Source organism: Miscanthus floridulus, chromosome 5 (genome assembly GCF_019320115.1).
Source record: "Miscanthus floridulus cultivar M001 chromosome 5, ASM1932011v1, whole genome shotgun sequence".
Classification (NCBI taxonomy): domain Eukaryota; kingdom Viridiplantae; phylum Streptophyta; class Magnoliopsida; order Poales; family Poaceae; genus Miscanthus; species Miscanthus floridulus.
In genome coordinates, this window is record NC_089584.1 from 99,599,151 (window position 1) to 99,625,815 (window position 26,665).

At 46.1% G+C, this 26,665-nt stretch overlaps 2 protein-coding genes, 1 long non-coding RNA gene and 1 pseudogene across 8 annotated transcripts; all 4 read left to right on the forward strand.

The window, feature by feature from the left end:
- The first annotated feature begins 1,477 nt into the window (after window positions 1-1,477).
- Window positions 1,478-5,183, forward strand: LOC136454998 (probable LRR receptor-like serine/threonine-protein kinase At3g47570; annotated as a pseudogene).
- A 2,951-nt stretch (window positions 5,184-8,134) lies between these two features.
- On the forward strand, window positions 8,135-14,391 carry LOC136454999 (uncharacterized). The gene is made up of 6 exons (XM_066455209.1): window positions 8,135-8,879; window positions 8,979-9,072; window positions 9,154-9,255; window positions 9,364-9,427; window positions 9,504-9,588; window positions 14,329-14,391. Exons 1-6 carry the CDS (start codon window positions 8,631-8,633, stop codon window positions 14,389-14,391), a joined length of 657 nt encoding a protein of 218 aa, XP_066311306.1. The 5' UTR covers window positions 8,135-8,630.
- A 4,946-nt stretch (window positions 14,392-19,337) lies between these two features.
- LOC136452759 (uncharacterized) lies at window positions 19,338-22,205 on the forward strand. The gene is made up of 4 exons (XR_010758893.1): window positions 19,338-19,980; window positions 20,087-21,613; window positions 21,695-21,769; window positions 21,852-22,205. It is a non-coding gene; the product is annotated as an uncharacterized lncRNA (long non-coding RNA).
- A 325-nt stretch (window positions 22,206-22,530) lies between these two features.
- Window positions 22,531-26,557, forward strand: LOC136452760 (uncharacterized). Of its 6 annotated transcripts, none has more exons than XM_066453360.1 (9): window positions 22,531-23,463; window positions 23,670-23,813; window positions 24,574-24,891; window positions 24,974-25,105; window positions 25,396-25,476; window positions 25,585-25,635; window positions 25,707-25,801; window positions 25,916-26,023; window positions 26,130-26,557. In XM_066453360.1, the coding sequence occupies exons 1-6, from the start codon at window positions 22,614-22,616 to the stop codon at window positions 25,611-25,613; spliced, it is 1,554 nt and encodes a 517-aa protein (XP_066309457.1). In that variant the 5' UTR covers window positions 22,531-22,613; the 3' UTR covers window positions 25,614-25,635; window positions 25,707-25,801; window positions 25,916-26,023; window positions 26,130-26,557. The 6 variants fall into 6 exon arrangements, with proteins under 6 accessions (XP_066309457.1, XP_066309455.1, XP_066309459.1 ...); XM_066453358.1 differs by having other exon boundaries at window positions 25,899-26,023; window positions 26,130-26,554; XM_066453359.1 differs by having other exon boundaries at window positions 22,532-23,463; window positions 25,724-25,801; window positions 26,130-26,556.
- The last annotated feature ends 108 nt before the right edge of the window (window positions 26,558-26,665 follow it).

Below are 26,665 nucleotides of genomic sequence, written 5' to 3' on the forward strand. Positions count from 1 at the left end.
AGCAACGATCTCAGTGTCTTACATATCGTTTGGATGGTTTCCCTTGCTTCTTCACGTAGCAGCGGTGTTTGGAACCGCAACGAGCATGTTTCCATCGATATATATCGTTTTTATCCTAGAAATAGCTACTTGTATCATCAGAATGACACACCAAGTTATCCCAAAAAAATAGCTACTAGCGACAGAGATCCTTCTCTCCATGTTTTTTTATTTCCTGTGCTAGTTCGCCAATTCCTAAGCATATGAGAGGTTGATCTTGGTAGTGTTAACCTAGTGCTCAGATAAATCTAGCATAAGAAGAGAAGTGTACGAGGCCGCCAAGCAACCGGCTAGGTTCAGGAGGTCCAGATAATGAGGCAGCCACCTCTCATCAACTCCCTGCCCAAGTAGAAGCCGGCACCAAAGCGGACCACTCTGCCCATTAGGAGCAGACGGATTGTTGCTCAGCAGATGAACCACATCCCGGTTTCCAAACGCAGCGAAGTACTGCTCATGAAGAGGATGGGGATCCCGGCACCTTCAGCACCGATTTCCTCTGCAGCCAAGCGTTCGTACGATTCGTACTTCCTGGGCACCCTATCGGAAGCAAACGTCGAGGTGCTTGATGAGCTGTTCCCAGCATCCAGGCGATGACCAATGGATTCCAAGGTTGTCATAGTTAAAATGTAGTCTCTTTGAGGTAACTTGTCGGGCTGGGAACGGCCTCTCTTGTATTTTAAACTTCTATCTTCTTAATATAATTATACACAATACTCATGCGTATTCGAGAGAAAAAAAGAGAAGTGTATGATTGTTTCGTTACAATCACAAAAACAACATTTTTTGCTGCCACTTCAGTTTCTTTTAGCTGCATTATGTTTGTTAATAAAACTCCATGTTGAAGATAAAGATACTAAAGAAAAATTTTATCTTCAGAGTGAGTTTATGTTTCCAAATAAATTTATTAAAGAAGAAAATGCCTCAATTCATCAAATATTCATACATAGAGCTAACAAAAATTGTATATGTCTACTGTCTACATAGATACCAAGTAGCACAGCCCAATAAACATTCCAAACTGCTTGCTCGGAAGGTGACTGGGACAGGTAGTGGAATGAAGCTACCACCCCTATTGTAGACCAAAATGCAGCTGCAAAACTGCAGCCACTGATAATATGCAGCCTGTTCGGCTGGGGTGAAACGATCGTAAATTTTCAGTTGGAACAGTATTTTTCTCTCACACAAACTAATCAGCAGTACTTCTTCACGAACCAGCGACGAATCCGCCCAACCAAACGAACAGGCTGACGCTCCGGCGTTTCTTCTCCTAGCCACAAACTGCACAAGTTGTGCTGTCCACGACATGCTTTTAAGCAGATTTGACCGGCACTGAATTCTTCGTTGAGTGAGAGGTGGTTGCATTCATACCACCACAGGTCCGGTGGTCCACAGTATTCTCTACATCAATCGATCTTCGGTTCTCCAACAGACCACAACCATGGCTTTCTCCTGCATCGGCATGGCGCTCTTCGTCCTAGGGGCTGTTTGGGCGTCACTCCTAAATTTTAGTCGTGGTCCTATCGAATGTTTGACATATATATAGGGTATTAAATATAGACTAATTATAAAACTAATTACATAGTTTACGACTAATTTATGAGACGAATCTTTTAAGCCTAATTAGTCCATGATTTAACAAATATTTTGATATAGTAAACATGTGCTAATAGCGGATTACTTAGACTTAAAAAAATTCATCTCGTGAAATACTAACGAATTATATAATTTATTTTTTTATTAATATCCAAATACCTCATGCAACATCCACCTGATACACCTTCTAAATTTTAATAGCCGGATCCAAACACGGCTTACTGACGCCTGCTTGTGCCGCTGCACTCACCCCACCACCATCCAACGCCACGGACCTCGCTGCGCTGCTCGCCTTCAGAGCGCAGGTCAAGGACCCCCACGGCGTCCTGGTCGGCAACTGGACTGCCGCTGCGTCCTTCTGCTCGTGGGTCGGCGTCTCGTGCGACCACCGCGGGCGGCGCGTCACCGACGTGCCACTCCAGGGCAGCATCGCCCCGCAGCTCGGCAACCTCCCCTTCCTCTCCAGCCTTGTCCTCAGCAACATCAGCCTCGTGGGCCCTGTGCCAGACGAGCTTGGCGGTCTGCCCCGGCTCCGAATCCTTGTCCTTTCAGACAACAGCTTGTCAGGTACCATCCCGTCCACCCTTGGCAACCTCGCTAGGTTGGAGACGTTCGAGCTTGACAGTAACAACTTGTTCGGGGAGATTCCACATGAGCTGCAAAATTTGCGCAGCCTTCAGACGTTAAATTTGGGAGGCAATGACCTGAGCGGGGCGCAAATGTCAGGCCTGTTCAACAACACGCCAGATTTGAGCGTGATACACCTTGGTTCAAATAGGCTAACAGGAGGAATTCCTGCAAGCATTGCCTCTCTGTCAAAGCTGGAAACGCTTGTCCTGGAAGACAATCTTCTCTCCGGACCCATGGCGCCTGCTATCTTCAACATGTCCCAGCTGCAAGAAATATATGTCTCCAGGAACAATCTCTCAGGTACGATTCCTGGAAATGAGAGCTTTCACCTCCCTATGTTGCAAGCGATCTCTCTTGATGAAAACCAGTTCGAGGGACCTATTCCCTTGGGTCTCTCTGCCTGCAAGAACCTCGAAACGCTCTCCCCAACTTCACTGGTACTGTGCCATCATGGCTAGCAACACTGCCCAACCTCACTATAATATACTTGTCAACGAATGACATCACCGGGAAGATCCCGATTGAGCTGTGCAATCATACCAAGCTTGCTGGTTTGGACCTCAGCGAAAACAAGCTAGAAGGGAGGATTCCGGCAGAACTGGGACAGCTGACAAACCTCGTGTATTTAAGTTTTGCAAGTAACCAAATAACTGGTGATATCCCTGAATCCATAGGCAATCTGTCTGAACTTACCCAAATAGACTTATTTGGAAATGGGTTGACTGGATCAGTGCCAGTGTCATTTAAAAACTTGCTGAATCTCAGTAGAATGTATCTCCTCAAGAACCAACTCAGTGGGACGATCGCCCATTTCCTGGCTGCATTATCCACATGCAGGAGGCTGAATACCATTGACATTTCATACAATACATTTACAGGGAGTTTACCACCCTACATGGGAAACCTTCACAGTGCTTCAATATTTCATAGCAGATCACAATAGGATCACTGGAAGCATTCCTAGTACGGTGGCTAATCCGAGCAACCTATTGGTACTGACTCTCAGTGGAAACAACCTGAGTGAGAAGATCCCCACACCAGTCATTGCGATGAATAGTCTCCAACAACTCGACCTCTCCTACAACAGCTTGTCTGGCACTATCCCAGAAGAAATCAATGGATCAACAAGTTTGGTTAATTTGAATCTTCAAGGCAATAAACTAGCCAGTTCCATTCCAAGCGGTTTCGGTAGCCTAATTCAGCTGCAATATGTGGCATTATCCCAAAACTCATTTTCCTCAGAAATACCAACAAGTCTGTGGAACCTTCAGAAGCTTATTGGGCTTGATCTCTCACAGAACTCTTTGAGTGGTTCCTTACCTGCAGATGTCAGGAAACTGACAACAATCAGCGAGATGGATTTATCAGACAACCAGCTGTCAGGTGACCTCCCAGTTTCCTTGGGTGAACTTAACATGATGATTTATTTGAATCTGTCCAGAAATTTATTCCAAGGATCAATACCAGATTCACTTGGCAAGTTACTCAATATTGAGGAATTAGACCTCTCCTACAATGTTCTTTCCGGTGTCATTCCGAAGGCTCTGGCCAACCTCTCTTACCTTGCCAGCTTGAACCTTTCTTTCAACAGACTTGATGGACAGATACCAGAAGGAGGTGTGTTCTCAAATATCACCCTGGAATCATTGATGGGAAACAATGCGCTCTGTGGCCTTCCCACCCTAGGAATAGCACCATGCCAGAACAAAACTAATCACTCAAGATCAAAACAACAGCTGTTAAAAGTCATACTACCTGCAGTCCTGGCATTTTTCATTTCAGCCTCTTGCTTGTGCATGTTGGTGAGAATAAAGATAAGCAGGAAAGGAAATACGCCGCTAGCCTCAGGCACAGACTTGCTGAGCTACCAGTTGGTCTCATACCATGAACTTGTTCGCGCAACCAGCAATTTCAGTGATGATAACTTGCTAGGGGCCGGAAGCTTTGGCAAAGTCTTCAAAGGCCAGCTAGATGACGAATCTGTCATTGCAGTAAAGGTACTCAATATGCAAGATGAATCAGCTTCCAAGAGCTTTGACACGGAGTGTCGTGCGCTGCGAATGGTTCGGCACCGAAACTTGCTGAGCATAATTAGCACTTGCTCTAATCTGGACTTCAAAGCATTAATTCTTGAGTACATGCCCAATGGTAGTCTGAATGATTGGTTGTACTCAGATGATGATGGGCGGCAACTCAGTTTCCTACTGAGGTGTTACACTCAGTATTTGACATCGAATTCGCAAGCCTTTCAGTATTTAACCCTGCGCGCGCGAATTGTTTCAATCCGAGGGATTTATGTGATTTCCTCTCTTTTTCTATTTTGAAATACCTCTTCTCACTCATCAAGACACCGGAAATGACCACAGTACCCTTGCCTCCTTATCCTATACTGAATCGGGCGTTCCTTTCTGGTTCGCGTTTCTTCGTCGGGTTGTTGCGACCGCACGGAGCAGCCAGGCCGCTCGCGGCTGTCGCCGCCCAACCCCGCCCGTTGCCGGTGGCCGCCCGCCGCCCGCCCGCAGGCCCCTTCCGCCAGCCGCCCTTCCCTGGCCCGTCGGCCTAGGGTTTGGGGCGGCGTGCTCCCTGCTGGCATCACGCCAGCAGGTTGTCCTCCCCCTCCGTCTTGGTGGCTCCTCCTGAGTAAGCCCCCAATTCTAAATCTCTCTTATGAGTTTTGCAGTACCTGTTGGTTTTGGGGAGGGGCACAAAATTGATTTTGTGTCTCATTTATTTATTGTTGGTACACACGGTAGAGTCGATCTGGATGGCGCATTTAGGTTGTGTGTTCAGTTTTCTCAGTTCACTGCTAAGTTCAATGATGGTCACTCTGTTGATGTGCCACGAAAATGTGATGAATGGGTTGTGGATTGTCGATCTTATAATTTGGAGATGCTAGAAAATGACTTGAAAGCTAGGCTCAATTGGGGAAGCAGGCAGCAGCCTGTAATACATGAGTTTGACATGAGTGGTGGTTGTCGATGTTTCACCACCGATAGCCTGCCACGGGGGTCCCCGGGGCAGTATTGTTCGGGCTTCGGCGTATGCTGAACTCGATGGTTAACGCAAGAGACAGTCGATTTATCCTGGTTCAGGCCCTCGATCGTAGATCGAGTAATAACCCTACGTCTAGTCGATGTTAGCCTTTGCGTTGGATTGATTGTGATATGTTGTGTTGTACAATTGTCGTCCCCTTCTCTCAGGAGCCCTGCCCTCCTTTATATAGTCAGGAGGCCAGAGTCCTAGTCGGTTTATAATGAGATTTCCTAGTAGGATTACTTAATAGTTCTACTACTAAGATTACATGGGAAGAATCCTAGTTGAACTAGATCTTCTCTCTCCCTTACGGGGTATCCTGTGGGTCCCGCATCGACAAGCCCCCGAGCACTTCATGGTTGAGCTCTGAAAGTCTCGCTTTGCTCCTTCAAATCTTGTTGAGTAGGAACAAAATGTCATCCGAGTGCTTTCTGGAGTGAAACCTTGTAGCGCTTCTTGGGATCTTCGAGTGGTGAGTGCTTTTTGAAGAAAAAGTACATCCATCTGGTTGTAGCCCCCGAGCCTCTTGCTATTTGGAACAAGGAGCTGGAGGATCTTGTCTTGAAGTTGCTCTGATTGTTCGTCGAAGTTTTATCAAAAAGAACTCGAATATGGCTCGTTCCGGGTTCTTTTTATCGTAATGTCTTGAAGTGGTCTGCGTTGAGGAAGTCTTCTTTTGGTGACGTGCGCTTTTTCAAAGAAAAAAGTGCACTCACTGAGTGTAGCCCCCGAGCCTCTTGCTATTTGGAACAAAAAGTTGGAAGGTCTTGATCGTTTATGTTGTTTGAAAATTTGTGTTCTGAAGTAGTCCCCGAGACTTGGATTATGTTATCATCCGAGTAGTTTTTGCGGCATCTTTCCGAAGCGGCCCTTTAGTCTTGGATTAAACCATCATCCGAGTAGTTTCGTGGCATGCAGCCTCCGAGCTTATGTCCGGGCGAAAAATTGCACTCACTGAGTGTAGCCCCCGAGCCTCTTGCTTTTGCTTGCAAAAGTTGGAGGGTCCAGATTCTTGTCTTCAAAAAATTCTAGGGTTATGTATCCCGTAGCCCCGTGCTTTCTCCGAGTTCTTCTCTTTAGAAAAGAAGTCGGATGAAAAGTCTTGATGTGTCGTCGTCGTTGTAGTCTTGAGTTTCTTGTACTCTTGGTCCTTTGTCTTTGGTTCCGAGCCCCCGAGAGTAGTTGAAATGAAGGCCGAGCTCCCTAGCTTAGTGTTGATTAAGCTATGATGCTGGCCGAGCCCCCGAGCGTATATCCGTGTTGTTTTGTTCAGGAAGAACTCGGATGCGAGGTATTGGCGTATTCTTTGATAGTCTGCTGTTGTCAGATGTAGTTGTATGGTGGTGGTTGAGTGTAAATGCCTTTTGTTCATGGGTTGTACTGTGCTGGTATATTCTTCCGAATATGTCCGTCTTCGAGTACTGTTTCCTCTCGCCTGAGTCATCCATTATTGAGTCCTGTCTTTTCACTGTGTTCTTTGTTAGGCTTATTTCGTTGGTACTCCTAGTCCATGTGCGCCGCTCCTTTGGTTTATAAATACTGTCCCAGAGTGCTTGTTTTCATCCATTGGACATTCTGTTGAAACCTTCGTGGTCATGAACATGGTAGTTTGTGAAGTAGAGCAGCCCCCGGGCATATTTTGTAGTTCCTATGTGTCTTGTCGTAGCTGGAGGAAGTCTTGTGATAGGGATTAGAGGTAGGCTAATCCCGCGACAGCATTGTGCCAGGATGTACGTGGTGGTAGTTGGAGGAAGTCTTGTGATGTGGGCTTCGTTTCTTCATCTGGCAGTTCTGGGTTGATCCTCGTCGCCTGTCTTGAGACTGTCCAGTGCAGATCAACACCATATCTAGCATCACATCGGTCTTGGGTAGACAGATGCCCGCCGGCCTTCTCTGCTCCATGTTGTCTTGCTGTGCTGCCGATTTCCGCCTTGGGTGCACTGCGTCCGTCCTTTAAAGAAAACAGTGTAGCTGATGGCGGTTTGTCCTTCCGAGTAGCAATTTGGGACACGTAGTCGTTTCAGAGCCTAGCCGTGTCCGTTTTCCTCTTTGCTACTTTGCTTTTTGTGGTGCCGAGTTCGTTGGGTCTTGTAAGATTTGTAATCTTCTATTTTTGAAGTCGCTTGTAATGTAACGAATCTTGTCTTCTGAGTTGTCTTTTACTTTTCTGTTGTGATCCCTGTCATTCATGAGATTACCGAGTTCTTTCTTAAATAACCGTGTTCTTTTGTTCCTTGTGAGGTAGCCCTTTCTTTCTTCTTTCTTTCTTCTTGGTTTGACGGGTTGTTCTTGTAGCGATCTGATAACCCTGCCGTGGTGCTGGACGGATAAGTCTGAAATCTGCCCGTTGGTTTGTACCGTTGTGTGGATTTGTGCCCTCCATCGTTTTAGCTGCGTCGGTAAATGGACCGTTGCGTTCCCACACTGTGTTTTATCGGGCCTTGTGGGCCGTTTGTATCACTGAAAAATCTATTTAAAGACCCTTTATCTTCCTTTCCCTTGCTGCTCAGCTCTTGCCTTTAAACCCTAGCTTTCAGAAATCTGCCGCCGTCATCGTCGCCGTCACCCGAGCACCATCATCCTAGCTTCATCTTCCTTAGTGCCTTTTTTGCTTCCGCCAGTTCATGGGAAAGAAGAAAACCGCAAGCAAGTCTCAGGCGATCTTCGTAGACGAGGAGTCATCCCTTTCTTTGATCGAAAACCAGGAGTTCGTGGCTATGAGGGCTGCTCAGAAGGTTTGGCCGGCTCCAACAACAAGCGAAGACCAGCTGCGCGAGCTCGTTAGCGATGGCTTGATCCAAAGCAAAGTCATCGCTGAATGGAGAGTTCCGAGCGAGCATCAGGTTCCAGCTTCGGGTCCTGGTGAGATTGTCCTCTTCGTTTCCTTTGTCCGCGCCGGACTTTGCCTTCCTGCTTCCGCTTTCCTTCATCAGTTTCTTGGTTATTTCGGGGTTAGTCTGAACCACCTAACCCCCAATGCCGTTCTCCATCTTTCTATTTTCGTTCATCTTTGCGAAGCTTTCCTTGGAATCCCTCCTTCTCTGTCTCTTTTTCGCTTTTTCTTTCATCTAAAACCTCAACCCCGCCGTGAAGAAACCAGCGTTCTTGGCGGTTGCGGGATTCAGTTTCGCCAGGGTCTTAAAATTAAGTTTTTTGACTATGACCTGGTCGATTCTGTAAAAGATTGGCGTGCCGAGTGGTTTTACGTTGCCAATTTGATCCCTTCCCTTGTCGTCCATTCCGGATCTGGTCCTGTGGTGAATGACCGATGGGACAAGAAGCTTGAGTCACCTGCTGAGATTCAAGTGATCCAGCCACTCCTTGATAGGATTAGCATGCTGAAACAGCAGGGTTTGACCGGCTTTGGTATTGTCTCGAGCTTTCTTCGTCGCCGGGTTCAGCCTTTGAAAGAGCGGGAGCATCTTGGCTTTGAGTATTCTGGGGCCGAGGATCCTTCACGCATGGTCCCAGCTCTTGAGCTGACCGGTGAGGAGGTACTCGAGCGTCTCCAGAAGATGCTGAAAGGAGTGAGCGTCATTCCTCCTGCTGTCTCCGAGTTCTCAGCCAACAACCCGCCCCCAGCTGTGAGTTGTCTATCTTTTTGTTTGAGTACTTTATGTACTCTTGCTGCATCCGTTCTTGCTTAGCTTTTCTTTGTCTCGGTGTTTTATCCTTTTTCATAGGAGCTTGGGCGGAACTTTGTCGACCCGGTCCCTCTTGATGTTCTCCCCGCCGTGGCGGAGACTGGGGATAAACTTGCTGGAACTTCTGCAATTAGTAAGTCCCAAACCTCTACCGCCCTTCCTAGGGTTTCTTCCAAATTTGTTGATGTATATGAAGAATATGTTCCTCGTCTAGTCCCTCGCGGTCCTCGTAGTGTCCCGAAGAGGGAGCGAACGGATGGGTCTTCATCTGGCCTGCCTGTCTCCAAGAAGCCTCACAAACCAAGTACTTCCCCAGGTACTCCAGTTGTTGCTAGCATGCTCTTAGGTGAGCACATTTAATACTCTTTGTTCCTTTATTTTCCTGTTTCTCTCTTGAACCGAGTACTTTTTATCCTCTTTTCAGCAGGTGCTCTGGTTTCCTTGGCTGAGGAAGAAGAGGATGATGAAGTACCCCTCATTATGCGGCGGTGAGTTGTTTTTCATATTCCTGTTGCATTGAATTTCTCTTCTTTGTCTTGACTTTTAGTCTTGAACTTTTTGAAGTAATCGGAGGTCGGGTGTGAGTTGTTCCGAGGCACCCGTGCCGACTTCTTCTGAAACTCCGGTGTCGAGTTCTTTGGTAGCCTCGGTACCGAGCTCTACCGCTCCTCTAGTGCGGAGTTCTTCCACGGCTCCAGCCCCGGCTTCTTCCGTGGCTCCGCTGTCGGCTATCCCGCTCCCGTCGCCGGGTGGCGGGGACGTTTTCGCCGTCGTGGTTCCCCCTGCGAGGCCTTCTCTTGGCTTCGCGAAGAAGAAAGTGGTTGGGTGAGTAGATTCTAACTTTATCTTTTTGGCTTCTATCTTCCTTCCTCTAGTTCTTATCGGTGCTTCCTTTTATCACTTTTCAGTGTTTCGTCTTCTCTCATCTCTTCATCGACTTCTTCTCTGCCTCCCGCCGTGCCAGCGAGTTCCGAGCCTCAGGACTCACATCATTCTGTTGATGAAGTTGTTGCGGGGGTTTCGGAGCTACCTGGCGAAGTTGCGGACTTGGCCGCTCCGGAGGTGACTGTGGCCGTCGTGCCGGGTCCTTCTGAGGGTTTGGCTCCAGCTTCCCTGGAGGTTGCTTTGGTCGCTCCTTCTTCGCCCCAGCCGGCCTCTCCTTCCCCTTCTCTTGCTTCCAGCGGTCCCTCTTTTTCCGGTGACGTGGTGCAACAGTTCGATGCCACCCATCGGTTATCGGAGCTGACCACAGCCTGGGGGAACTTGTCGACTCTCGCAACTTCTTTTGGTGAAAAGCTCTAGGTAGGTTTTACTGCCACTCCTTTTTTGCGTGCTTGTTTTTCTTCTGTCCTTACGTCTTGTTTCTCTTTGCCTCTTTTTGCTCAGTCTTTCTCTCGTGATCATTCTGGCTTCTTTTTCTCATCTGAAAATGAGAGAAAGTTGTCTTCTGAGGTGGACGCTCTGAAAGCCGATCTCGACCTTCTCTGGGCTGAGTTGGAGACAGAGCGTCAAATGCACCAAAAGGAGGAGAAGACCCTTCGTGCCCGGGTGGTGGAGACAGAGAAGCAGAGAGATGCCGCGGTGGAGTCCGTGAAGAATGAATGCAAAGGTGCTGTGGGTTCTGCCTATTTCTTCTTGTATTTTGACTTCTCTTTTTCGCTGACTTGTTCTTGGGTGTCTTGTCTAGTCCTCCGAGTTGAGAAGCAGAAGCTCTTGGAGAGTATTGATGAAATGAAGGCTCTTGTCCGCTCTAGTCATAATAAGGCTGAGGAGGTAATTACTCATGCTGAGGAAGAACTCGCCCTTGCTAAGCTGATTAGGCGTGGAGCTGACAGAGATCTTGTGCAGGCCCAAAAAACTATTGAAGGCTTGTCCGGGAAGCTGGCGACGGCTATCGAAAATTGGAACGTTTTGTAGAAATCTTTTCGTTCAGTAGCTGATGTTCTCCGGACTCCAGCGGATGACGGGCAATCTTGGGCGCAGTTCATTCCCCGGATTCTGACTCGTTTTCAAGAGTTCGCGAAGAAGTGTGCTCAAGTATGTACCAAGAATGTGCTGGCCCAGGTCCGGGTCCTTGCTCCGGAGGCGCCTCTGTCCAAGATAGCAGAGGAAGCTAAAAGCCAAGAATACCTTGATGCCATTGAGAGGATGGAGCCTGAGGTCGAAGGTTTAGCCAGTAGGGTTGTATACAGTCTAAATATTAATATTTCCCTTCCTGATGACAATGCCTGATCCGATTGACCAGCCCCTTGTAATATTACACTCCTCTTTAAATGAAGATTCTTTATTTTCGTTGATGTATTCTTTGCCTGGGTGTGGTCGAAGTTACTTGACTCGCTGAGTACTTTGTCCCGTTTTCATCTCTGCTCCGCAAACGACTCTGTGCGTTATTCTGACGAGACCCCTCGATTTGTTGAGTACTTTTCTTTTCTTCCTCTTTTGTGATCCGTCGAGTGCTTTGTCCACGCTATGACTTGTTAGATGTAAATCTTTGTGTTGACAACCTTTCGTCTGCGCTATGTAAAAATGACTCGGCATGAAATGTTGCTTTGACAAACTTTGGCATCCGAGTGCTTTTTTGAGTGGCGCTTGTGCTTTTCTGAGGAAAAAGTATTCCTATCTGGATGTAGCCCCCGAGCCTCTTGCTTTTCGGAACGAAGAGCTGGAGGGTCTTTTGAAGCTCAATTTCGGTCGACTAGTTTTAGGTGTTAGCTTTTAGCTACCCTTGTCGGCGGGCTCAAGCGTGTTTTCAGCTATTTTGCTCTCGGCCGGGATGCTCAGGCATGTTTTCAGCCATTTTGCTTTTGGTTTCGGGTGTTAGCTTTTAGCTACCCTCATCGGCGGGCTCAAGCGTCTTTTCAGCTATTTTGCTCTCGGCCGGGATGCTCAGGCATGTTTTCAACCATTTTGCTTTTTGTTTCGGGTGTTAGCTTTTAGCTACCCTCATCGGCGGGCTCAAGCGTCTTTTCAGCTATTTTGCTCTCGGCCGGGATGCTCAGGCATGTTTTCAGCCATTTTGCTTTTGGTTTCGGGTGTTAGCTTTTAGCTACCCTCATCGGCGGGCTCAAGCGTCTTTTCAGCTATTTTGCTCTCGGCCGGGATGCTCAGGCATGTTTTCAGCCATTTTGCTTTTTGTTTCGGGTGTTAGCTTTTAGCTACCCTCATCGGCGGGCTCAAGCGTCTTTTCAGCTATTTTGCTCTCGGTCGGGATGCTCAGGCATGTTTTCAGCCATTTTGCTTTTTGTTTCGGGTGTTAGCTTTTAGCTACCCTCATCAGCGGGCTCAAGCGTCTTTTCAGCTATTTTGCTCTCGGCCGGGATGCTCAGGCATGTTTTCAGCCATTTTGCTTTTTGTTTCGGGTGTTAGCTTTTAGCTATCCTCATCGGCGGGCTCAAGCTTCTTTTCAGCTATTTTGCTCTCGGCCGGGATGCTCAGGCATGTTTTCAGCCATTTTGCTTTTTGTTTCGGGTGTTAGCTTTTAGCTACCCTCATCGGCGGGCTCAAGCGTCTTTTCAGCTATTTTGCTCTCGGTCGGGATGCTCAGGCATGTTTTCAGCCATTTTGCTTTTTGTTTCGTGAAAACAACTCGTTGGAAGTCATGACAAGATATGCTGTGGATGAATATCATCTTTATTGATCACGAATGTAAACTAATACATATGTTGTCGAAGAATATTGTCCTTCGTCGATTGTGAATGTTGGTCCCTTGTGGCTTGCATATCTGTTTTATCTTGAGTTGTTTTTACGCGTAGAATCTTCTTAGCTGGCTGATGTGCCATGTATTGCTGACTTCTTTTCCATCTTCGGTTATTAACTTGTATGTGCCTGGTCCGGTGACTTTTGTGACAATGAACGGACCTTCCCATGGACTGAGTAGCTTATGTCGTCCGTCAGTCTTTTGTATCCTTCTTAGCACTAAGTCTCCGACTTGTAGTGTTCGAGGATGGGTACTTTTGTTGTAGTGTCATCTTAAACCTTGTAGGTATCTGGCTGATTGGAGGGTAGCGTTTACTCTGACTTCTTCTGAGCTGTCGAGTTCTAATCTTCTTGTGTGTTCTGCTTCTCCTTCATCGTATTGTTCTATCTTTGGTGATGTCCAGATCAAGTCGACAGGCAGTACGGCCTCTGACCCATAAACTAGGAAGAAGGGTGAGTAGCCTGTTGCTCTGCTTATTTGAGTTCGTAGCCCCCACACTACTTTTGGTAATTCTTCAATCTATTTGGACCCATAGTCGACTAGTTCTTCGTATAACCTTGGTTTTAATCCGGCTAGTATGAGTCCATTGGCCCTTTCTACTTGTCCGTTGGCTTCTGGATGTGCAATAGACGCATAGTCTATACCGAAACCACAGTCTTGTGCCCAGCTTTTGAATTCTGTAGCTATGAAGGGGGAGCCTAGATCTGTGATGATTCGATTGGGCATGCCGAAGCAGTGCGTAATGTCTTGGATGAACTCGACTGCTTTGGTTGCGCTGTACTTCGCGAGTGGTTTGTATTCAATCCACTTGGTGAACTTGTCGATTGCTACAAAGATGTACTCGAAGCCACCTTTCGCTTTCTTCAGGGGTCCTACTTGATCCAGCCCCCAGCAGGAAAAAGGCCAAGCGGGTGGGATGCAGATAAGATTGTGAGCTGGTACATGGGCTTGTCTTGCAAACATTTGGCAACCTTTGCATTTTCTGACAAGTTCTTCTGCGTCTTTCAAATCTGTCGGCCAGTAAAATCCGGTGCGGAATGCTTTGCCAACCAGTGTTCTTGAAGCGGCATGATTTCCACAGCATCCTAAGAGTATTTCGTCTAGGATTTCTTTGCCTTCTTCAAATGAGACACATTTTAGGAGTACTCCTGATGATGCTGCTCTTCTATAAAGTCTATCTCCTACTAGAACGTAGTTTTTGCTTCTGCGAACAACTTGGGTGGCTTCTGCTTTATCTGCTGGCAATTTATTTTCTTTGATATAGTCGATGAAAACTTGGCTCCATGTAGTGTTGATTACCAAGATCTGAACGCCTTTAGCCTTAATTTCAGGGGTTGTCTCACCGGGTTGTTTGATAGAGGGAATTGATAGCTCTTCTATGAATACGCCGGGTGGAACCTTCGCTCTGTCTGATCCGAGCTTGGCAAGGACATCTGCTGCAATGTTGGAATCGCACAGGACGTGTAGAATTTCTAATCCTTGGAAATGTTTTTCGAGTTTCCGTATTTCAGCACAATAAGCACCCATGTTTTCTTTGGTGCAATCCCAATCTTTGTTGACTTGGTTGATGACTACTGCAGAATCGCCGTATACGAGTAATCTTTTTATTCCGAGGGTAATTACCACTCGTAACCCGTGGATGAGGGCTTCATATTCTGCTTCGTTATTTGTAGCTTGCCACAATATCTGAAGGGCGTACTTGAGTTGTTTTCCTTCTGGAGAAATGAGGAGGACGCCTGCGCCGGCTCCGCCTAGTTTGAGTGACCCATCAAAGTACATCTTCCAGTGATCAAGTATTGTATCTGATAAAGGCTGTTGAATCTCTGTCCACTCGGCCACAAAATCGACAAGGGCTTGAGATTTGATTGCTTTCCGCGGGGTGAAATCGATGTTAAGAGCTCCGAGTTCAACTGCCCACTTTGATATATGTACCGTCGCATCTCGGTTGTGTAAGATGTCTCCGAGCGGGAAGTCTGTCACCATGATAATCTTGTGGCTTTCGAAATAGTGGCGGAGCTTGCGTGAGGTGATAAGTAGAGCGTAGAGTAGTTTTTGTACATGCGGGTACTGGATTTTTGATTCAGATAATACTTCGCTGATGTAGTATACGGGTCGTTGTACTTTATACACGCGTCCTTCTTCTCTTTCTATGACTATTGTCGTGCTGACCACAGCAGTAGTCGCCGCAATGTATAGCATCATATCTTCATCTTTTCTTGGGGGTGTGAGAATTGGCGAGGATGTGAGGTATGCCTTAAGTTTCTTGAAAGCTTCGTCGGCCTCTTTTGTCTACTCAAACTTTTCTGTCTTCTTTAGTAGTTTAAAGAAAGGTAACCCCTTTTCGCCGAGTCTTGATATGAAACGGTTGAGGGCCGCCATGCATCCTGTTAGTTTCTGCACATCTTTGATGCTTCTGGGTGGGCCCCATCTCTGTTATAGCTCGAATTTGCTTGGTGCTGGCTTCAATCCCGCGCTGACTGACCAAAAATCCGAGTAGTTGTCCCGAGGGAACTCCGAATACGCATTTATTTGGGTTCAACTTCCATCTCCATCTCTTCAAGTTTTCGAAGGTTTGCTTTAAATCTTCAATCAGAGTGTCTGGGTTCTTTGTTTTCACTACTACATCATCCACGTATGCCTCCACATTTTCACCGATTTGATCCCCAAGGCAAGTTTGGATAGCTCTTTGATATGTGGCGCCAGCGTTCTTTAGTCCAAACGACATGGTTTTATAACAGTAAGCACCGAACGGAGTAATGAAAGACGTCTTGCTCTGGTCTTGTTCTTTTAATGCGATCTAGTGATACCCTGAATAGCAATCGAGAAAGGATAATAGTGCAGACCCTACTGTTGAGTCGACTATCTGGTCAATGCGCGGTAGCCCGAACGGATCTTTTGGGCAATGTTTATTGAGATCTGTGTAGTCGACGCACATGCGCCACTCATCCGTGTTCTTCTTCTGCACAAGGACCGGGTTAGCTAGCCAGTCTGGATGAAGGATTTCTCTGATGAATCTGGCTGCCATCAATTTTGTGATTTCCTTTTTAATCGTTGCCTTCTTGTCGGGTGAGAATCATCGTAGTCATTGCTTTACAGGTTTGGAGCTTTCATTAACATCAATTCTGTGCTCAGCCAACTCTCTTGGGACACCTGGCATGTCGGCCGGCTTCCAAGCGAAGATATTTTTGTTGTCCCGAAGAAAGTTGGTGAGCGCGAGTTCCTATTTTGCCGAGAGGTGAGCACTGATGGTTGCTGTCTTGGAGGTATCGCCGGTGCCCAAGTCGATTTGCTTGACGTCGGCTTCTTTTGGTGGTGTGATGATGCTGGGCTTTTTAGCCGGTATTTCTAATTCTTCTTGGCTCATCTCCGCAGCAATTGTGGCTATTTCTTTTCTTCCATTGTCGGCTTGTGCTTTGGCCGCAATTTGGATTGCCTGAACGTCGCAGTCAAAAGCACGCTTCAAATCGCTTCGAAGAGAAAGGATACCATTGGGTCCTGGCATCTTAAGCAATAAGTACGGATAATGTGGTATTGCCATGAATTTTGCCAGTGCTGGGCGTCCGAGGATTGCATGATATGACGAATCGAAGTCTGCGACCTCAAATTTGATAAACTCTGTCCGGTAGTTTGAAGGAGTTCCAAAAGTAACGGGTAAAGTAACTTGTCCGAGTGGCATGGCTGCTTTGCCGGGTACTATTCCGTAAAAAGGAGTGCTTGTTGGTGTAATCATCCCGGCGAGTTGTAGTCCCATCTTCCTTAGTGTTTCTGAAAAGATGATGTTGAGTCCAGCTCCCCCGTCGATTAGTACTTTGGTGACAGTCATACCGGCAATAGTTGGGTCTAGAACTAGTGGGTAATGGCCTGCGTTCCCTACGCTGGTCCATTGGTCTTCTCTTGAAAATTGGATTGGATATTGTGACCAATTGAGATATCTTGGTGTAGCCGGTTCTGCCGTCATGATAGTCCGCAGTGCTAGTTTTTCTTGATGTTTGCTTCTGCAATCTGGAGCCCCTGAGAAGATCACTGCTACCGTTCCCCTGGGTTTTTAAAATCCTTTGTCCTCGTGGTTGTCTTCATCTTTCTTCTGATTGTCCTCTTTGGTGTTCTCCTTACTATCTTTTCTTGTGTATCGATCATTGAAAGTGTAGCAGTTTCCGATGGTGTGTCTCCCATTAGGGTGCAATGGGCAACATATGTTTTCAATGTCATCATATCTTCTGGGTTTGGAAAACTTCTTTGATTTGTCGGCCATTGCCACGGTATTGTCTGGTCTACGTTTTCTTTCTTGATGTCTGCTATTTCGATGATTTTGTCTATCCGGGTTGTCCTGGTTGCTTCTATCCGGGAACCTTTCTCGTGTTTTTTCTTCTGCGGTAATCATTTTTTCTACTGTTCGTCTGAACTCTTCATTGTTTCTCGGATTTTCTTTGCAAAAGTCTTGAAATTGCCATCTAGCCATGATTCCGTGAGAGAAAGCTTCAATTACCTCTCGTTCGGTGATGTCATGCACTTGAGCCCGTAGTTCGCCGAATCGTCGATAGTAATTTCTGAGACTTTCGCCCCCCTTTTGCTTGAGTCCTTTCAGTTCTGCATGAGTGATCGGGTGTGTGATGATACCCACGAAATTTTCACAGAAAGCTCTTTGCAAGTCTTCCCAAGTTCTGATCGACCCTGGGTTCAATTTATCAAACCATTGGAGGGGCATCATTTCCAGTGCCATGGGAAAGAACAAGGTTTTGATATCATCGTCTCCTCCGGCTAGTTCAATTGATTGTGAATATATTCTGAGCCATTGTCTTGGTTCGGTTTTGCCATCATACTTGGAGTGGTTAGACGGTTTGAATTTGTGAGGTAATCGTACTGATGCCAACCTGTTCGCAAAACAGGGGAATCTATCGTGCGTTCCGGCTTCTTTGAATTCGGATTCGGCTCCTTCTTCTGGCCAAGTGTTGTTTTGATGGGAATAAGTCTGTGAGGCTATCTGGGTAGGCACCCTACTCCTGGTCTTCCTTGGTTGTTCAAATTGGTGGCCCCGATTATGTTCCTTCCTACTTTCTCCGTTATGGCTTCCACCTGGCCCAAGTCTTTCGAAAATGGACTTCCTTTGATTTTGATCTTCTTGCCTGCGGGTTGTTGATCTGGCGGGTAGTCTCGATCGGGCTCTCTCTTCATGCGTTCTTGGGATCGTCGACCAGAGCAAGTCCTGGAGCTGTTCGTACTTCTCTCCGTGATGTGAAGTTGCCCTGAGTTCTTCTAATGCTTCTCGAATCTTATCGTAAGGCGTATTCACCGTGCGTCTTTCTTCGGCTTCATGTTGTGATTTTCTTTTATCGTATTTAGCCAACTCTGACTCGTATCTGGTCCAGGCTTCTCTACGCTGCCTAGCGCGGTGTTGGCGCCCTTGCTTCAACTTGTTTTTCCTTTCTCTAGCCTGTCTCTGACTCTCGGTTTCTCCATCGTAGCCCTGGGCAAAGGGTGATATGTTGGACTCTGATTCATCTGATGACCTGACATCGGGTGCTTCTGGGGGATTTAATGGTGACCGAGGACGTCGAACCATGAGCACCTCCCGTGCGTGAGCCGTTCTGTTATTGGTGTTAGTTTTCATACTGTCGGAGTTGCTGATGACTTTAGTAGGTGCCTCGATGTCATAGATCGAGTCTCCTTCTTGGTAAGGTAGAATAACTGTTGTTGTTGTGCCGACTAGTTGGGTTCCGCTATCTTCAGGAACGGAACCTGGCCAGTGGATGATACAGTCTTGCGATGTTATCGTTAGCACGAGACCCTCCTGAGCTCCTGTCAGTGGTATCCCAAGCATTGGATTGAAAGACCTTTCGAACTGTCCCTGATAGGATTTTGTCGTGTTGTCGAGCCCAAATGGAAAAGAACTCGACCTTTTGAAAGAACTCTGAGGATAATCCGAGTTGTTTTGGGTTGTGCTCTGGAATCCTGCCAAAAAAGAACTCGGTTTCTTGAAAGTACTCGAACAAGACTTCATCTCGGACACGGAGCTTGAATTCGAGTCGGATGCGCGTAGCCGTGAAATCTTATTCAAATCGGATATTATGAGCTGCGCGAATCTTCTGGTGAGCTGATCCGTCATAGTTGTCGAAATAGGAAATTCTTCATGATGATCCGGATCCTTGAGGAGATGGCTTTGAAGCCTGCCGTAGTTGTCCGCCTCGCAGATCCATGAGCCGAAGATGAAAGTTAATCCCGTCAGGAAGATCATGTTATCGAGGTCCATTGAGCTCTCGGATGCAAAGTCGCCGAAAGCTCCTACCTGGCGCGCCAGCTGTCGATGTTTCACCACCGATAGCCTGCCACGGGGGTCCCCGGGGCAGTATTGTTCGGGCTTCAGCGTATGCAGAACTCGACGGTAAACGCAAGAGACAGTCGATTTATCCTGGTTCAGGCCCTCGATCGTAGATCGAGTAATAACCCTACGTCCAGTCGGTGTTAGCCTTTGCGTTGGATTGATTGTGATATATTATGTTGTACAATTGTCGTCCCCTTCTCTCAGGAGCCCTACCCTCCTTTATATAGTCAGGAGGCCAGAGTCCTAGTCGGTTTACAATGAGATTTCCTAGTAGGATTACTTAATAGTTCTACTACTAAGATTACATGGGAAGAATCCTAGTTGAACTAGATCTTCTCTCTCCCTTGCGGGGTATCCTATGGGTCCCGCATCGACAGTGGTGGAGAAAGAAAATTGCTAAATGATACATAATTGTTCCTTGCATTTTCTGAAAGGATGGGTGACAAGAAGTTGTTCTTGTTTGTTAATGTTGAGGACAAACCCAAGAAGTGTTTTGTAGCTCTGTAACATAGGCAGCAACAAGCAATGTGTGGCATGATAATGTCATAGGACCAATAGATTCAAGCAAGGAGGCATTTGTTTCTCATGCAATCGACTAGGGCAGTCTGGAGATTATTCCTCTTGGACAAGATCAAATTGGTGTCACACTTCCTGTGATGGATGAAGATACAATGCATGAGTTTGTTGGCCTCAGGGCAGAGGATAAGAGGGCTGTGCAAGCTAGGATGGCGACTGAAATTAATCTTGTTGATGTGGACCTACAAGATGTAGAGTTGTTGGTTGATGATCGTATACCTAGTGAGGATTCTGTGTTATATGACAGAGAAGACCCTCCAATGAAAGCTTGAACCATATATGCTAGTATGAATGAATTCAGGGCTGCAGTGCGGCATCATGTTATAAAGGGACAATTTGAACTTGCAACAGAGAAATCTTGCAAAGATTTGTTCAGAGGGCACTGCAAAGCTGAGGGTTGTTCATGGTCTATTGTAGCAAGGTTGATGCCTGATCAAGTCCAAGTCAGGGTACTAACACTTTTCATATATGCAGTATGCTAACTTAATGTATTATGCAGTATTAGTCCTCATGCATGTATGTTGCATTACTAACATGTTTGTTTCCATTTGACAGGTTACATTAAATAAAGAAAAGCATTTTTGTCCATCTACTGGAAGAGTGAAGACCAAGATGGCATCGTACCATTGGGTAGCAGAGAAGACAGTCCCCTTACTAATGAAGGATCCAAACATGGATGCAAAGAAAATACAAGAAGAGCTAGAGGAGAAATATCAAGTCAAAATTGGGTATGGTACTATGCATAAGGGTTTTGTTGTGGCAGGAGAACAAATTTATGGGACATGGGAAGAAAGTTTGGGATATTTGTTCAACTTCAAGGCAGAGATTGAGCTCAGGATGCCTGAAAGTGTTGTAGAGATAGACGTCGTGAATAAGGAGGAAGGTGTATTTTTTCACATATTCTTTTGTTGTTTAAAACCAAGCATTGATGGTTTCTTAAATGGTTGTCGGCCATTTTTTAGTATTGACTCCACAGCTCTCAATGGTAGATGGAGTGGCCACTTACCTTCAGCTACATCACTAGATGGGCACAACTGAATGTTTCCAGTTGCATTTGGATTTTTTTTATGGTGAGACTACTGATAATTGGACTTGGTTTCCATGGTTGAAAGCCAATCACAAGTTGAAGTGGATGAGGAGCAAATTTTCAGAGGCAATAAAGTGTGATCATATCACTAATAATGTGGCAGAGGTTTGGAACAATTGGGTGAAGGACATTAAGGACCTTCCCATAGCTGACCTTGCTGACACTTTTAGGTCAAAGTTCATGGAGCTTTATGCAAGAAAGAAGAGAATAGGTGAGAAATTTGAAGGACATGTAATGCTGCCAATAGTTGTTCGCCAACTATATGCAATGAGTCGGCAATTAGGTCACTTGAAAATAAAAGAAGGTGGACGAGATGAAGCAGAGGTCACAGATTCCCAAAAGATCATAAGACATGTGGTTAATATTCAGAATCACACATGTACCTGTAGGGAGGGAAACCATGTGCACATGCTTTGCTTCTAATCACCACACATAGAAATCCTAAGATGGAAGATTACCTTGATATGTACTATTCAGTGTACCATTTTAGATTAGCCTATGGTGGTGTGATCAAACCAGGGCAAGTGTGGATCCTGGATTTAAATTGCTACCACCACTCGATAAGAGAGAGGTTGAAAGACAAAGGAAACTCCGAGTACCTAGCTGCACTGAGAACAAGGAAAGCAAACCCAGGGGCAAAGGCATGTGGCAAGTGCAGTGCAAAAAATTGCTTAGGTCATGGCCGTAGGACAACATTCCCAAAGTGTCCTCTTAATGGAACAAAGAAGAGATAAATGTGTCTGCCTTTTTCGACCTAACTCATATTTTCTTCATATTTTGAACTTATCTCAATTTTACATTTATAGGAAAAGTTAGGCCAAGAAAGAAAAGGCAGGTAGGCATGCTGGTTCTACCAAAGGTAATGCGGCTCCTAGTCCATCTAGAAGGGAGAATGTTCATGTGCAAGAAAATTCAGTGAATAATAGTCCTGGACCTGTGCAAGAACTAAAAGGCACAAGAGAAATTAGCACTAGTCCCGGCCCTGTTACAAGAAGGTGAATTTCTATAAACTGAACATTGACTTGGAACTTGGAACATTATCTATTTTTTAGACTAAACATTTGTCTCATTTTTAGCCAAATGCAATTAACAATGGTGGAATTTGGAGGCACTAATCAGATTACTGTAAACCCTAGAGCAATGACTAGAAGGTAAAATGATTCACCTTGTTTAACATGTTTGTGCTTATCTTACTTCATATAGTGAACCAGTCTATTTTTCTATGGTATTTAGTCAAACTGGAGAAGGGGCGAGTAATACTATGGCCACTCCAAGGAAGAGGCTAGGTCTGAAGAAAAAACTCACTCCAAAAAAGAAAAAGCAGATCGATGTTTGAATATTCCTAGAACAATGTTTGGAGACTTTTTGTATTGTTCTAGATTCCCAGCCATTAGTATGTTTCTTTTGTCTATGCGAATCTGTAATCTTAAATTGGCGGGATGATTCTATTGTCTCTATGTGAACATGTACTCTTTAAATTGCCTACATGATTGTATTGTCGACTTAGAACCTATTTACTAAATTGTATGGCTGGTTTTATTGTGTACGCTGAAATTTGATTATATTTTATGCATTGTTTACGTTGATTTGGACTAAAATGTTAGATATGTGTAAAATTTAAGTTTTGGGGACCGTGAAAACTGTTGGGTGAGCCGGAGGGAAGATGTCGGGGAGAAAAGTACGCTAACCGAGAGAAGCGAGGCGCTAGACGAGGGTAGTATCGTTATTTTCTGTGGCCTAAACAGTGAAAGAGGTACCTGGAAATAAGAAATAAAACAAATCCTTCCTAATCCTTCCAACTGAAACAATTCGCGTGTGTACCGAGTGGCTTGCGATTTGATGTGAAATAATGAGAGCTTGAGAATGCAGGGTTAAATATTGAAATTTATCGGAAGGAGGCCCCCGACCCTAACTAACTAGGAGCCCAACGACGACCGAAGCGCCGTCTCCGCCTAGTCGCTCGCCGTACCACCTCCTCAGACACCGGCGGCGGTCATGCCGCCTCCGCGTCCGCCGCACCCCCCACCTCCCCCTCCTCCGCCGCCCGGGCCGCCTCCTCTACGCGCTCATCGCCTCCCTCTCCCGCCCACCCGCCCGGCCCCCGCGTCTCTTCTCCTCGCGCCGCCCTCCTCCCCAGCCCGTGCCCTCGCGCTTCTCTTCCCCGACTCCTCCGCCCACCTCTTCCCCTCCCTACCCTCCGTCGCCACCTCGTCTTCGCCCGCTCACACCCCCGTCCCGTCACCACTCGCCGCCGCCGCCTGCTTCGCGCTCCTCCTCCCGTCCTCACACCTCCTCTTCCTCTCCGCGCATCCGTCCCCTTGCTCCCCCTCTGTCCACCTCCGCGCCTATTCCCTCGCGTCCGCGCCCGCTTTCCCGCGCTTTGCGCCCGCCTCGCTCTCCTTCAAGCGACATGCCTCAGCCGCAGGCCTGCCGCTCCAGGGCCTACCCTTCGGCCTCGGCGTCCGCCTGGCCGGCGGGGTCAACGCCGTCGCGCTGCTCTCCCTGTCCGCCGGCCAGATCTGGGTGCTCGCTCCGAAGCTGGCCGCGGACGGCCGGACGGTGGAGCTGCACAAGTGCGCGGTCGTCGAGCTCGAGCCGGCGCGGCCCGTGTACGCGATGGAAGTCGCAATGGGAAGGCTGCTGCTCGGGGAGGCTGGTGGCTTGCGCGTCTTCCCGCTGCGAGGTTTGATGAAGGGTGGAAAGGAGAGGGAGGGGAAGAAGGAAGTTTCTGTGGCAGTAGGAAGGAAGGGCTACCACAAGAAGAACGGGATGCTGAATGGCTTAGTTGTGCCAGTTAAGCGTGTTAGCTATGGGGGCAGTGGTGAAGGCGACGTTGTTTCCACTTGTGAGTACTTCACACCTTCTTGTTTTGATCTATTCTGTGATCCTTGGTATTATAATGTGAAATAAATAGACACTGCAGCACGGCAGGATTGGATTTCTGTTTGTAATGCGGGTTTGAAGGATCTAAGCTAGGCATAGATGTGCAGGGGTGCAACTTTTGGTTAAGCTAGGCATAAATGTGCTAACCTCTTTTTGAGTGTAAACAAGGGGCGCTACCTTGGGGGCGTACCCAGTGCAGAGAGCTCCTGCTTTGTGCGGGGTCTGGGGAAGGGTGTCAGTGGCAAGCCTTACCCTCGTCTGTGCAATGTGAGGAGACCGCGACTCGAACCCGGGACCTTCCGGTCACAGGCGGTAAGACTCTACCGCTTGCACCAGGCCCGCCCTTCGCCAGACCCTGCGCGTGGTCTGGGGAAGGGCGCTACCTTGCTTAGGACTTTTATATCGGTGGCCTACTACCCTAGCTGTTCGTGCGTATCAAACAGCAAATTGACAATAACTGATAGGTTCATGAAAGACAAAATACAAACTATGCAATGGTATTTTAGTATTTTACTTCTACATTTCTTGTGTTTGTAGTTACCTGAACATGTCTGTCTCATGCCTACTTATTAGAGATTTGAGTGGTAAGCAACCAGTTTTGTTGAGTTCGATGATAATTAGCATAGTCGGTCTATCCTATTGCAATATATTGCTGTCCATGCAGAGATAGTGATCATATGCGTTTTGTCGAAGTTAGTTATATATTGATATTGCTATCCTCATAATGATAAGAGGAAATAGAGCAAGGCAAAGTTGTGTCCAGACCTCTTGGTGCTGTGTATGAAAAATAGGAATAAAATTATTGCAATGGACGAAGCATATCCAGCGTTCAATCTTCATTAGTGATATAAATAGACTCTAGCCTCTCAAAGGACTACATTCTTCAGGGAATGCTTTGTGTGGGATTGATCGCTGTGATCCAACCATGTCAACCGTACATGATTCTTTGATAAATTGTACAGGTTATATTGATACTAAAGTAGAGGTATATTACTACTGGATATAGGTGTGTCGTAGAATCTACTCAGAAGTCATAATCAACTAATCTGTGGTCCAAAATTATGCTTTTCAGGTAAGCTCACAACTCTGAGGGTAAAACAGAGTTCAGGAAGCTATTGCTCTTTTTTGTTGGCATTTCAAAATGATGATCACAAGTCAGAAGGCAGCATGGAATTGCTGAAATCAGTGAAAGCTGTTTCGATCCATCCTCTTTCCAAGAACAAGTTTTTGGTACTGGATTCATCTGGAGTGTTGCATGTCTTCAGTCTTTCAACAACAGAAATGGGCTCAGGAGCTGCCAGCAAGCAATATTCTGAAAATATCCATACATATCGCTTGGATTATCCCATGAAAGTGCAATTTTCTGCTGTCTTTTCAGTTACCTCTATAAGTGAGTTCTTGTTCTGAATTTGCTGTCTTATTTCACATTATGGTTTACTTCATTAATAAATATGTTCAGAGTGTTTGTGCAGAGACACAATTTTTTTGGGTTTCAGATGGTGGACATACTGTACATGTAATGTCAGCGGTTGAGACTGAATCCCCCAACGGTGACAATGGAGACGTTCCCGGAGAAAGAGAGTTAGCAACTATCAAGCTTTCAGGTTGTGGCATTCGCCTAGTTCTTCAATCATACATCTTATCTTTCAAATATCTTATTCTTAGCTTAATCTGACCACAAATTATAAATTTACGTGATGTATAAGTGAAATTTGCCTGGCTGTGCATTGTTTTACTTTTCGTTTGGCTCATGCTAACCTGTTAAATAAAATCAACTGTCAGTTCACCGATGTTTTCCATTTGCTGTTGCTCTCATTTTTCAGGTTAATTTTATCGTATAACATGTACACCATAATGACCTTGCCTCAGTTGAACCTAATTATGTCTTGTGCAGCTATTGAAGCAATCTTTACAAGCGAAAGAGTTCAGGACATTGTATCTATCTCCAAGGATTCAGTCCTTATCCTTGGTCAAGGTGAGAGGAGTTCGTGACATATTCTAGACTGCCAGACATGTCGTGGTCATCTAGATATGCTTTCTTAGCTTTGTTTTGAAATTTTCCTAACTTGATATTATGTCCCAGGCAACATGTTTCTGTATGGAACTTCTTGAATTTGGTTGTTTATCATGTGTGGTAAGTATAATCAAATCACAATTTTTGCATGTTACTATTCTTACAATAATTGCTTCAGCATACACCCTCAGGTTTCATTTGATATCAGGTGGATACATCACTGTTCTTTAGGGCATGGTTCAAGAATTTGCAGCTTTGGATGGGGTTTTGGCTAAAGACAGGATGGGTTAGTTCATTAATAATCAACTGATTTAAATTTCTCTACTTCTGTTACCATTGTAATTTGTTGCCTTCTAATGCTTCCTCCATTACCTGAACTGAAGTTTTGGTGATTTTGAAGATGAACTTATCCACCTGTCCTTGAAGTCGTGAGCTTTACTATATTTATTAATCACAGTAAGCAGATGAAAAGCTCATGTCTTCCACAGAGGACAGCAAGAATCGGAAGGTGCATGATTCTCTACCTTGTATACTGGTTTACTACTACATATTTCTGCAACTTTGCAAACTTGCAGTGCCATATTTCTGCTCACCTCATGGAAACTTTTGAGCAGGCGATGCCAGATTATGGACAGACCATGCCGTAATGGCCCAATTGCTCTGCATGCGTATTTTACATGCAAAGACTGGCACAATTCTTGTTGATATGACTTGGAGAAGAGCAATGCTGCAAAATCTATTCCCAGACTCAGTTGCTGAGGAAAGTGGATCATGAGGCCGTTCAGCTATGGAATTATACATCTGGTGCTAGTGTAATTCAGAGACTGGACTTGCGGTGTCGTGGAGTTGAGGATTGGGCATGCTACTGTAGGGGACCTCGGAAAAGGAATAATGTAGTACTCCTGTAAGAGCTAAGATCAGGCTTTCGCTAGATGGAATGCTGGAAGGCGCGACCTTGAGCCATTCGTCTTATCATTTGTTTTTTTATTGCTGCTTGTGTGATTCCACTATACCGGCATACCCAAATCTCCAACAGTGCAACCCAAACGCAAAATAGGTGGTTCACATTATTTTGCATATATAAAAACATGCTCTAACAGAAGATCCAGACAAATGGTCCATTTTGCATCCGAGGCCAGCCAGAACGTAA

Coding starts and splice junctions, on each gene's coding strand:
- LOC136454999 (XM_066455209.1), top strand. CDS start 8,631: ATGCTGAAACAGCAGGGTTTGACCGGCTTTGGTATTGTCTCGAGCTTT. Junction 8,880..8,978: donor CCAACAACCCGCCCCCAGCT/GTGAGTTGTCTA, acceptor CCTTTTTCATAG/GAGCTTGGGCGGAACTTTGT. Junction 9,589..14,328: donor CGAGTTCTTTGGTAGCCTCG/GTACCGAGCTCT, acceptor CAATATCTGAAG/GGCGTACTTGAGTTGTTTTC.
- LOC136452760 (XM_066453360.1), top strand. CDS start 22,614: ATGCCGCCTCCGCGTCCGCCGCACCCCCCACCTCCCCCTCCTCCGCCG. Junction 23,464..23,669: donor AGGCGACGTTGTTTCCACTT/GTGAGTACTTCA, acceptor AGTGTAAACAAG/GGGCGCTACCTTGGGGGCGT. Junction 23,814..24,573: donor GGACCTTCCGGTCACAGGCG/GTAAGACTCTAC, acceptor TATGCTTTTCAG/GTAAGCTCACAACTCTGAGG.